This window comes from Trachinotus anak, unplaced genomic scaffold (genome assembly GCF_046630095.1).
Source record: "Trachinotus anak isolate AG129_WGS33_773 ecotype Australia unplaced genomic scaffold, CSIRO_AGI_Tana_v1 ptg000025l, whole genome shotgun sequence".
Taxonomy (NCBI): Eukaryota; Metazoa; Chordata; class Actinopteri; order Carangiformes; family Carangidae; genus Trachinotus; species Trachinotus anak.
Window position 1 is genome coordinate 8,361,796 of NW_027273876.1, and position 12,589 is coordinate 8,374,384.

At 38.0% G+C, this 12,589-nt stretch overlaps 1 protein-coding gene across 1 annotated transcript; it reads right to left on the reverse strand.

Moving 5' to 3' along the window:
- Positions 1 to 697: 697 nt before the first annotated feature.
- tbata (thymus, brain and testes associated) lies at positions 698 to 7,573 on the reverse strand. The gene is made up of 9 exons (XM_071462759.1): positions 7,439 to 7,573; positions 6,939 to 7,156; positions 4,975 to 5,145; positions 4,804 to 4,892; positions 4,173 to 4,313; positions 3,771 to 3,852; positions 2,165 to 2,312; positions 2,037 to 2,077; positions 698 to 1,156 (listed from the first exon to the last, which is right to left on the reverse strand). Exons 2-9 carry the CDS (start codon positions 7,129 to 7,131, stop codon positions 1,065 to 1,067), a joined length of 957 nt encoding a protein of 318 aa, XP_071318860.1. The 5' UTR covers positions 7,132 to 7,156; positions 7,439 to 7,573; the 3' UTR covers positions 698 to 1,064.
- Between the last annotated feature and the right edge of the window lie 5,016 nt (positions 7,574 to 12,589).

Below are 12,589 nucleotides of genomic sequence, written 5' to 3' on the forward strand. Positions count from 1 at the left end.
GTTTAGGGTGATGATGTTGTTCTGTGGCATTTGCATTGTTTAAAGAGAGCACCTGTGCAGGAGCATGCCAGTCCAAGTCACTTTTGTAAATAATATCACTGTGACATTTCATTCTGCGTGAACCCAACCTGATCTGCAGTGTGACAGAGTCTCATACAGTAGGTGTGATACTGAAACCTTGAACCTTTTATCCACAATATAAAGGCAAGAGAGAGAAGAGGAAATAGTACCTTATTCATACAGAATGGTCCCAATATGGGATATGCATTATTTATGAATTCAAGCTTCGTATAATCAATTTCCGAGACCAACCCTACTCTGTATATCTACGTCATAAGTGTGCCCTCGGGGATTGGTGTCATCAACTCTTCTCAAAGGAAAGAGGCGAATCTGGTTTGCTGCAGATTTATGTGCAGTCAGGAGGGGAAACTAGCAATAGCACCATTCGGGATCAGAGCTGCCTTTCTGTCGCTAAGCACTGCAACTTCACACGATCCCACTTTTTCATTGTTCGTCATCGTCAAGTCCATTTGTCATTAGTTTTATCATTGATATAAACTCACAAAATGTGGTCAAAGCCTCTCAATCTGGAAACAAGTTGTTGTGCAATATGGTAAAAAAAAAAAAAAAAAAGAAAGAAAAAGAGACTTGTGAATGAATTTTTAACTTTTCTATTCTGTTTACATGCACAAAAAACAAAACAAAAAAATCCTTATATCCAATTTTTACTTTTTATTTCTCCTCAAACAAGAGACTACACTGGTCATGCTGCTTGACTCAGTTTCAAAACATGATCCTTCAGTTCAATATACAATTATGTAACATCATCCACAGCATCATTTAATATTATTACACCTACAGAATATTGTATAATGAAGTGCAGATGGAAACTAATCTAATGAACTCCTCTTATTGAAATGGCTTGGGTTTCTAAGAATCATCAAACACACTAAAGAAAACCTGAGATATATGTATATCAGGGGAGCAATAAACAAGGGAACCAGTAGATTCTCATAATAAGGAAACCACAGTACAGTAATCACCATGATGATAATCAAGGAACTCTATACACTGTCTGTGTGCTGAAGTGGATGATCCTGAAGATGATTCTCAGCTCCTGCGTGGACTTCAAGGACCTCTGCACCTCCAATCCTCTCTGCAAAAGGATAGTCATTTTACATTTGCTTCCTCCTTGCACCTTGTTACCTATTTTTGTCAGCCACCTGCTTGAGATACATAGACTTAACATGCAGAGAGATAGTCCCTTTCATAATTTATGGCTCTCCACAACAGTGGGAACACATCATCGATGTAAAGTACACTTTTATCCATGAATATATATATACAGAAAACCACTGTACGATGAGAGACTCTGTAATATGCTGCTTTCATTGTGAAATGCACATCAGGAATAAAGAAATATCAGTCCTTGCAATGGTGAATTTATGAAGAGCTCAAAGATACCCACGTCATGAAGGACAAACACAAAGACAAACTAACTGGAGGAAAAAGCACACATCACAAAAGAAACTAGAACTACCACTTTGCAGTTGTGTGCGTCTGCCAGCCAGCCAAGTTGCAGGAAATATGGCTCCCTTTCCTGAGTTACAGCATTGAATTATGGCCAGAAGTGTTTTTGGAGAACATTGTGATGTCACACTGAAGTTGGCCTTTTGGATATAAAATGTAATCTCTTTCTCATTTTATCCTATTAGACATTTGTGTTAAGACGTTACTGAGATATTCCATTCACCAGACGGACAAGCCAAATACACAATATGAAAGACGAGGAAAAAAAGGATGTTCATGAAGGCCAAGGTCTCCTACTGCGCCATCAAACAGACACTGTTTGATGTTTAACATAGACTGTAACATGGAAGAGAAAGAGAGAAAAAGTGAACTATGAAGGCTATGGGAGGACACGCTTATTAAAAACACTCTAGCAGGCAAGAAGAAAGGGGACAAAAAATGTTCTGGTCCATTAATAAATAAAGTTAAACACACAGAATGGACAAAGCAGTACACCATCTACTTACCTGGTTTGTCTTCGCTGAAAGTTCGGTTCACTCTGTATGAACTATGGGGATAAATAAAAATGTTAAACACATTAAGCTCGAAAAATCTCTGAACATTAGGAGGTGAAAACATGGGAAATCACCCTGACCTTGTCCTCCGTGGTTTTCTCCACCCCTGGTCTGGCGGAGATGCACCAGGATGAAAAGCCTGGAGCTGCTGGAGCTTCTGCTGCTGATGACCTGACAGGTCGACACCATCCAGAGCTTGTTTGATCATCCCCATCACCAGATCTTTCTCTGAGGGTACACCACATTACATAACACCAGCAGAAGGGTTCAGCAATCCCTATCATTAGCAGTGCTGTGTTCCACCACTGCAATTATGTGCTTTCAGTGGTTAACTTGGATAACTGTATGAACTGATGTAATTAAAAAGCAATTTATAAAGTAATTACACCTATCTGTCTGAAATCTAAAATGGGAACAGTAAATGTGAAGGCAGCAGATGATGAAAGTCAACTGAAGATTACATTAATTAATTCATCACTAAAAAAAGTATGAACTGAAAAAGAATGAATACACTTTTAACTTTACTTGTTTTTATTATATCCTTGTGTTTTTTGAAATGTTGTGCATTTGTATGGAGCTGTCTGTATTTCTAGTGGTCTGTCTTGCATGTTGGTGAGCCAAAGACAATTTTTCACTCTGGTGGACATTAAAGAGTGATTCTATTCTATTCGTTTCTATTCGTTTCTGTTCTATTCTTATGATCAATTTAACTAGTTTGTTTCTGAAGGCTTTCCTTCATTAAATGTTTGTAATTAACCTATAATACATTTTTACCCCATCAGGTTTCGTATTATTGTCTGTTAACTGATATTGACACTTTTTTTTATTTTTTCAGTGTGGCTCACACTTTCTGAGGATGTCATTATTTCTGACATTCTTAAATATGCTTAGAAATCACAGAAAAAAAGGGCTTTATTACTCCAGATGTTGGCTGAGAATCATCATTTTTTTTAAGTTTTAGCCTGAATCAATGTCTTTTTACATCCATGGCATGAACATGACAAACACGACTGGTGATAGCTAATTTGGCATACTTTTAATGACGCCAACATGTCATCATGTAAACAAATATAGGCTAAAGAAATGCGGCTCAAGTTTTAGCCCACAGCTAACTGACTCCATAGAATGCACTTCCTGTTTATATCCTCTAAAGTGTAATGGAAGCGTAATTATCAACCAAACAGAAGTAAGACAAATGGTAATAACAGGAATAACAAAATCCAAAATTGATTCATGTTACACTATAAATATTTACTATTTACTCAACACCATCACAGTTTTCCAGGCAGGGATGGTCTCATCGAATGAAAGTGTTTTACTGCATTGTTGGAAATGTAGTACTGAAAGTTTCTGGCGCTTTTAGGGACAAAAAGCCAACACTTAACCAAAGTGACTACTTAATTGCTGCAGTACTTCATTAATGCAATGTTTGATATAGCACAAAAAAAACAAAAAAAAAACTGAAATCTAAACTAGTGGAGAGATGAACTGATTTAAGAAATATTTATTACTGTCAGCGTATATAATACTGTCAACTTAATTGTGTTGGTTTAAGTGACTGGCCCACCTTATGAACATATTTTGTTTATGTAATTGCAAGAATGGTGCACTGATGTCTCAAAATTAATTTATTTGAACAGGTTAGCATGTAGTACCTCTTTATTCATGTGAAATGAAGCACTTTACCTCTTTGGCCTGCGAGCAGAAGCCACTGTTGGACTGTGGACAGGGAATCTGTCTGCAGGATCTGACAAAGTAGCTCCAACACCTGACAAGAGAGAAGCAGACCATCACGACATTTGCTTATAGAGCACATAAATTAATATTCACATTATTAGAGAATTTCTCCAGATGACTGGTGCCAGGGCTGAGCTGTGGGCTATTTCCAACAACTAAGCAAATGCAGTGCAACCTTGGGCTCTGAAGAATTTCTATGATGTTGGAAATTTCCTTTAGATCTGCCGCTAACCCTTCTTCTCTGGAATGCAACGTTACATGGCTGAGCCTCATTTCAACCCTAAACTACCCCAAGTGAGCCTTTTTTCAAACTGCAGAGGAGCTTAAGACCAATGGAGAGGAGTATTTCACCATGAGTTCTTGATCATGGAAGGCCTGCGGATAAATTAGGCGCTGGGAGTGGGGTCTGCGCTTGGTGGATGGAGGGATGATTCTCCCGGTTTCAGCTGAATATTGAGTCTTTCGACGAGCAAATTCTTCCTCTGGTTGGTCCTGGAAGACATTGACAAAGTTATGGTCTTAAGTACAGAAACTTTTTTTTTTTTTTTTCAAAAAGTTGTTAGGAAATAAGGAACCGTACAGCATAAACTAACAAAACTAGAAAGAATGACCTGACCAGAACCTAAAGCATTGATTGTCTGAGTTTGTTGTGGGTTTGTAGACAACATGGACAGAACAAACCAAAAGAAAAAAAAAGAAATCCTTTTCATCTTGAGATGGCAGGATTTTTTTTCCATTCATCACTATTTTTGACCGGGTTTTGCCCATCATGTTCTTTCACTTCGTCATTGTCAGGCACTGAAGAGCCATAATCCAACAAGTTAAGGGTCACGGTGCATGTGCATGTCACAAAAGATGTTATTGTTAAAAATTAAATCTCAGGCAAGCTCTGCTGATTATATGTAACATAAGACAGTAGATAGGGATGAGGTGTACTGTCCCATTAGGTTTCAGATTACAGCAATCACAGCAAAACACACACCTCTTTTTTGTCCTTCTGTGCTTGAGAAGACAAACTGACTTTTGCAGCGAGCTCTTTAAGTTCATCCTTCCAGGCCTCTGAAAATAGTGCTGTGAAATAAAGAGGAAAACTTACTCTCATTATTCTGAGCTTTAGAAAAGTAATGAGAAGCGCGCGTGCATGTAAACATACCTGATTTGTTTTTGTTACTACTGACTCCATTCAGATTCGGAGCAAGTGGAAAAGCAAAAGATGGGTCGGCTGCTTTCCTGAGGATGTGGCTCTTGAGAAGAGGATGAGGAAATAATGTTGAGGTGACAAACCAATCATCTCTCACCATGCAAACGGGTCTACCATTGAGTCCTGTGGAAACACAATATTCACAGTTCGTTCACACACACACACACACACGCACACACACGTGGTAAAGTGCATCACAAGTGTGAGTTAATCAGATGAATGCCCTGAAGAAATAAAGCCAGTAAAATCCCTGCTGAGCCTAAAGGTGACAATTTCATGAGAACCTCAGGGATGAAACCTACTTGCCTCTGCCAATAATGCAGTTGTCTCTTTCATGTACCATATTGTTATTCCAGGTACCCATACAGCTGCTCATGAAATATTTCATATGTAGGCACCTCAGCCCATCTCAGGAAGGGCTGCTTCCCCAGCAACTACAGAGAAACCCAGTTAATGCCTTTATTTTTAAAGTAAAGCTGCTATGAAGTTTTTTTTTTTAGCTAAATTAATGCATTGACAAGTAATCACCTGCGGTCAGAATTAATGAATGTATAAACAGATTGTTCAGTTCATTCATAATTCATTTCCCATATATGCAGTTTGTTAACATCTTTAAAAAAAAAGTGGTAGTGAGAGTCTACTGGGGGGGTGGGGGGGTTTAACAACTTTTTGGTCTGCACCAGCTCCTGAGAGAAGTAGCTGTCATTTTTGCGGCTTTCTTCACCAGATAGCTGCTAACTTTGTCTGTCTGCCATTTGGTGCAGGACAAGGAGTGGATAGTGGGTTTATCTGAGGTTCCAGTCGCTCTAGCTGTGTGTCGGTACAGATGGCAATGCTGCTCTGCTAGAAGGTTAAACTGACTCTTGATCGGTCTGCCACTTTGGTCCAAACAGTGGATTGCTTCATGAATGATTTCTAATGATGTGTGGTGGTGGTGTGACTTTTCCTCTTGTCTCACCGGTTTTATTTTATTTATTTATTTTATCCTAACAACTTTAATGATCTCATTACTAGTGTCATCAGCAGGTTGCCCATTTTTTTAGTTTTACTAAAATATCAAAAAACAAATATTGGATGGATTCCAGTGAAATTTGGTACAGTTGTTCCTCGTCACCAGAAGAGTGAACAAAATACTTGCAAAACTGATGAAATTCTAATCAGTCTCAGTCTGTGTATTTAGTGCCAACTAGCAAACTTGCTAAAAAGCATGCTAAAATGCTAAACTAAGTTGTCATAAGCTCAAAGCCTCACCGAGCCACCAGCATTGCTGCAGAATCTTGGTGTTATTTTGCTGAGAACAATGAAACTGAACCAAAACAGTAAAGTTGCAGGCCGTAAAACAAAAACAGTGAGAGAGACGGGTGCTCTGTAAAGCTGAGGGGAACTGAACGGTCTGGTGAAAATTCTCTGTGGGATTAGTGCAGCTTTAATAACTACAGCCTCTAAATTGATTTACTATATTAGTAATAGGTGTTAGAAAAATACCATAATATGCATCCTCTTAAGTATGTTCCACATAATAAATCAGTAATATATAATATATATGATTTCTAGAAATAAACGCTATAATTTTATAAATACTATTTGCTTCATCCAATAGTGAAAGGATACCAAACTGAAAGCTCACCCTGAATGTTAACAGTTGAAAACAGCTCCAATAAAATGACTTCATGTCTTCAGGGTGCTCCTTGTTTAATGGAGCCAAATACTCCAGGAAATCACGAATAAAGATTCAGAACACCTATTGATGTCTCTAGGGCAACACAACCCATTCATTTAGTGTAATATAGGAAAGCGTGGGGCAAGGCTTCAACTTTCAAATCAATTTGCTGTAGAAAATAAATAAATAAATGAAAATAATCTGTTTCATAAAGCACATGAAATTGCTGCACAGAGGGTTACGCCTTCCTGCTCACCTTGAATATGCCTCACCCTGTGTGGATGAGGGTTGTGCCGGGAGAAGAATGAGTGATGACTCAGAGAACCAAAGCGTGGACTGCTCTTTGTCAGCATCTTGGTAAATTCAGGGGTGAATGGTACCTGAGTAGTTAGAGTGCGACTCCTCTCTCCTGTCGCTCCCCGGGAGTCTGGACTTTGTATTATCGACATATTGAAAGCTGGAGGTCGTTTAAATCTGAAGGGATAAGAGAAAAAGCAAAACGTTAAGCTCCTCTATGAAATGATGTGTTAGAAATACAGAAACTTTAATAGCAAAGTTTTAACCAAACATGCTAAAAATCACTTGAAAACTTCAACCTAACAAGAAGCAAGACAGAGACTACCGCTTAAACTTGATTCACCCCACGAATCTAAAGATAAATTTGCCCAAACTACATGTTTTGTGTTCTACCAGGGCAAAATCTACAAGACAAATCATTTAAATACGGAGAAATATAATTCTGACAAATCACTTTACCTCTGAAAACAGCCTGCAGCTCAAAACCTTTGGTACTTAATGCTTTGTGTTGCTTGTGTTGCTAAGAAACCAGAACTAAACAAAAAACAATAGCATCTGAACCCAAATGACTGGCATTTTGAACCAGTTCACTCAGAAGGGGTTTTCATATGTAAAACAGCAAGGATTTAACTGTTTTATGATGTTTAATTAAAGAACTGTTGAAGAGAGTAAAATGAGGTTCAGGGAACTAAGAAAAACATCAACACATTTATGAGTCAGGGACCTTACACCACATTAGATATCAGTTTACCAGTTTGCTGCAGTATCTAATGTGCCATATGGATGTGTATGTTGTTTTGTTCTTTCAAAACTAATTATGAACATTGCTTTTGCTATTGAACATATGCTTTATGAACATTCATGAAGACGTCGTCAGAATGTGAAAACCACATAACCACAACCTCTTCAAAATATAATATTTTAATATTTTAATATTTTTAATCAATTTATTACAGTTCTATTACATGAGTACAGCTCAATGCCATAGTAATTATGAGGCAACAAACTTGGCTTCCAATAATACATTTCTGTTTCTTATAAAGTATGTCCATTGCAAAACTTTTTCAATTAAAAAAAAAAAAAAAAAAAAAACTCTTAAAAACAAAACTTTGATTAAGATGCAGTATTTATATCCTGTAAATTGTAAACAAGAGAAGGTTTAAAACTGAAGTAAATTTAGTATTAAAATATAGTTAATTACTGTTCATGCATCACTGCAAAATGAAAATGACTTGAACTTGAATCCATGATTATGCCAATATTATAACTTTTTTTTTCTGCATTTATGTTTACCTCAGTCTTTGTGTACTTACCAAAATCACCAACCACATTTCTGAAAGCCATCATTACTGCAACAGGTGTTCCTTTAATGTTAATTTGATAATGTAAAAATAGTAGGTCTTAAATGTGCAGAATCTATATGTTGTATTCTTTTAGGTTTGACATTTGTGAGTGAAATGTCAAAAAAACTATTGGATCTATTACCATGAAATTTGGTTCCATCGCCACCTTACAGCTATACATTTTGTTGTTGTAATATACATCCTTAATTTCCACTGGGGTGGTAAATCGGTTACCTTCCTTTGGCGGCGCTATAACCTAAATTTTACATGTCATGTGATCATGGCTGGTGCAAGAGTAAATTTTCTGTCAACCTTTGCAAAGACCCGAGGCCCAACCCCTGTAGCAGTAACTTGGGCTTGGTTATGTATTCCAACAACATAATCAGTGGCCCCATATTTCACTCTGCCCTGCAAACAACTTAAAAGTCAGTCAGTAACAGGCTACACTCGAATAGACTAATAAATATTTTAATTTATTCCTGTTTGCTTATTTCATAAGTTGAAATTGAAGGTTGGTGGAGTGTGCTAAGGGGGATTGTTATGTTTTTCTGTCTTCACTTGAATAAAATTTGCCTTGGTAAAGTTTTGTTGCACTTGTGCATGCTGTGGTTTGTGTGTTAAGCTGTAGGTTTTTGCCTGTCGTTGTGTCCTCAGATGTTAGAAACATTGTCTTTAATCAATTACTCCACCAGCAGGGTTTTTGTCCGTCTTCATTACCTGGCAACACATTTAATTGTTGTATTGTAGCAATTAAATACATGGAATAGTGTGGTGGCTTGAATACCACTGCAAAAACTACAATATATTTATCAAATGCAAAAAAAAATATTTTATCAGCACATCATCCCGGCACAACAAAACAACAAAAAAGTGACATTTTTATGAACAGCCAGGAATTAATGCAAAACAAACAAGATGTGGCGCAGGATAAAGTAGCTCCTTCTTGACATTTCATGAGGCTCTGCAGCAAGTGTTCGTCTGTATGAAGTGGCAGTTATATTTTTAATGTTGGATTAATTTAACAATTTAAAACAGCACGTCTTTTCTAACTTGTGACCTCAAATTGCTTACTGGCATTGATAAATTAATACCTCTGTCCCCTCCCATCTGACTTAAATACACACGATGAAATACAGGCCTTGGTTGTGTTGAACAGACTGCACACAAAACTGATGCCTTTTCTCACCTTTTCTCTTTCTTTGTATTCATGTATTCAGAACAGGTGAATATTTCCATTCACTTAACTGTTGGGTTGAATATAGAGAAGCTGCTGTACTGTACTTTCAGCTCAGCCTGTTATAGCTCATACGGCTTCGAGATACATACAGCTCTAGGACCCTTAGGCTAGCATGACCTGTGCGGGTTTGTTTTAGTGTGCAACTTTTATGTTACCTACATTTTCTGAGCTGTTTAGTATATCAGATGTATCAGCTTCTGTATCTAAGGAAGAAATGCATTTCTAGATTATTCTTTTTTTTATCATCCTATTATCCTTTTATAGTCATGTGGAGGCTGGAGCCAATCCCATCTGATATGGACACTGTGTTCAACCTTCTACTAGACTGTACCTTTGTAATTATTCCACATCATTCTGCATCACAGTACAACACAATGCAGGTCTATGCTCCGGCTGTGAAGTACATGTAATATAGTTCCAGTGTTACTGTGAACAGTACAGACAGTGCAGTATGTAAGAAAGAACCTAACCAATGACATTATGTTCTTGTGTTTTCTACAGAACTGCAAGTCGACCGCTTCAGGGTTTAAGGCAACATCTGTTCACCCATTACATCATCGCAATCAAACAACTTTCTATGACATCAATCGTGTCAGAATATCAACACTCTGCTGCATCTTGTGTCAACACCTCCTTACAACAAAGCAGCTGTACAGGGTTCCTTTTAAGAGAACCAGTGTTGGTATGTGTTGGTATGTGCAAGTATCACTGTACTATAGAGTAATAGAGTAATGGCAGAACATTGTGTGGTGGCACCAATGTAAACATTCAGACAAAGCAGTATGTGACCGGGGCATTAGTGCCCCCGTTAGAGGGCTGGTGTCTGTGGGGGTATCTGCCTATCTGACCACATTCACCCCAAGCTCCATCCTTGTCTGGAAATGTAGACATTGTAATCCTGTGGTTTTTTTTACACCATATTCACTATGTACAGCTGCACATTCTTCTGAGTTTATTTTCATTGAGGCAGGCTTCAGTCTGGCTAAAACCAGGTGTCCCAGTCAAATTATTATAAAATCATTGTTCATGTCCCTGGATAGTGTCGGGGAAATATCACCTTGTGTGCTGTCATTATTCTGCAAGGAGACCTCACATCACTATGTCACCCTGGGGACCTGCAATACAGCACACATAACTGCATTTCTTACTGCAGTACATAATGTAGTTGTACAGAATAGACCACAGCAGCCCCGGTGTGTGGACGTCTGGGATAAGGTTAGTTTCACTGGTTCGAACCACAATTACTTTATTGTTCTTTACCTGCCTTATTCACCTTTTCTCAGTCCTAGCGAGGAATTCTTTTTAGCTTGGCTGTTGTAAGTATATGACCATCATGCCTGCAAGATTAAAAAGATAAACAAAGTTCTGAGCAGCCGTGTTTTGTATTAAGTTCATCTGTGTGTTGTTGCTGCTTTAAAAGAATAATTCAAATGTTGCATTTGTGTATCAGTTTGTTCCTAAAATGGACTGTCAGGTATTGATTGCAGTGTTTCAATTTTGATATAAAGTGGGATGTTTATCTCCAAGTCTCTGTTTTATTTGGCTTGTGTGTGGAGTTTTGACACAATGAGCCAAATTCTGTGTTAACACAAAACTGTAAATGGTTTCATTATTTCAGTCCAGAATTAAAAGTAATTCTTCCAATCTTCAGTCTTGAGTGCACCGATTACTGTGCTGTGCAGACACTTTGGAAAAGAAGATGGCAGCTAGATGCATTCAGCATTTCGCATTCAGTATGGACCATGTTCTCCGATTAGAGAATATCACTCTGGGATTTTACACACCTTTTAACTGTCTTGGACAGAACTCCCAAACCAGACCCTAAAGGCAAAATCTGTGTAATGAAACTATTAAATTGGCCAATAAGAAGGCTTGCCAGCAGGGAAAGGCAGACCAGACCAGCAAACAAATCCAGAGGGCCAAGATAGACAGGAAACAGGTCATAACAAAGTCTGAAACCCTGTGGTAACATGTACAACTTGCAGAAAATAACTGTTATCTGTCCTCTATATATACACCAATGCTAAATGAGGCGTGCCTGGCTGGGCAGGTTCAAGTGCAAAGAAGGAGCAGGAAAACTCTGGTGGGCAGGTGATGAATGCTGCCAGGAGAAGTGACAGGAGATACTGTTACGTAGATTAATCAGATAAAACCAGAGGCAGGAGGGAGGAGATAAGGACAGAGGAACTGTCACCATGACAGCCCACCTTGAAGGACATAACCCATCATTTTACACTAAATATGTTTGTACAGCTTGGTGTACAGCCAGGTGGCGTGAAATCCGAAGCAGTAGAAATATGTCTTTTGTGAAAAAAACATTATCCAAAACATCATCATTGTGTATCAAATTTGCCATTTGACAACACATCGCTGTGTCTAAATTGTGTGTTTAAGCTCATGACTATAAAAAAAATTAAATTTAATGGCACAAAAGTGAGTCAGCATGAAGTTCTCTTCAACTTAAACTGTGTAATTGGAACGTCGTGGTGGGGTTTCGAACATTCAGTCTTTTTTTAGGGAGTGACGTGATCCAAGGCTAAACTCATGTCAGCCCCTATTCTGCATGTTGATGAATGAAAGCCTGATTAGATGTTGTTGTACTTAAAACCTAGACAGCGAAGTGTACTTTGAAATGTGTTGAATGCAGCCTCTCTGAGATTTGCACTTTGCCATGATTGAACGTCTCAGCCCCGTCAATATGACCGGGGTTCAGTCACACAATAATCTTTAAAAGTACATTGAGAATAAATGCAAATAATCACTTTACATTGGAAATCCAACATATTCATGAAATTGAACGAAAAGAACAGGGGCCGTAATGATAATGCATCCCTGTGAAATTTATGGATCAAAGAAAATTGCACAAATCATGTTACATCTTTTTTCATCAGACAACTCTGCTGCCAACATTTCTACACATCTTTAGCAGGGCGTTATAAAAAATTCATATATCCCTAAGATATTTTGGGATGGAGGTTCTGTAACAGCACATTTTGAGATGTGTGGTGCTTTATTACAGCCATACAATGT

Bases quoted from the DNA above. Each gene is read 5' to 3' on its own strand.
- tbata (XM_071462759.1), bottom strand. From the start codon at position 7,131: ATGTCGATAATACAAAGTCCAGACTCCCGGGGAGCGACAGGAGAGAGG. The intron at 4,893-4,974 runs GTATGTTTACAT...TTTATTTCACAG, and splicing joins TAGTAACAAAAACAAATCAG to CACTATTTTCAGAGGCCTGG. The intron at 3,853-4,172 runs GTGAAATACTCC...CTCTCTTGTCAG, and splicing joins TCCATGATCAAGAACTCATG to GTGTTGGAGCTACTTTGTCA.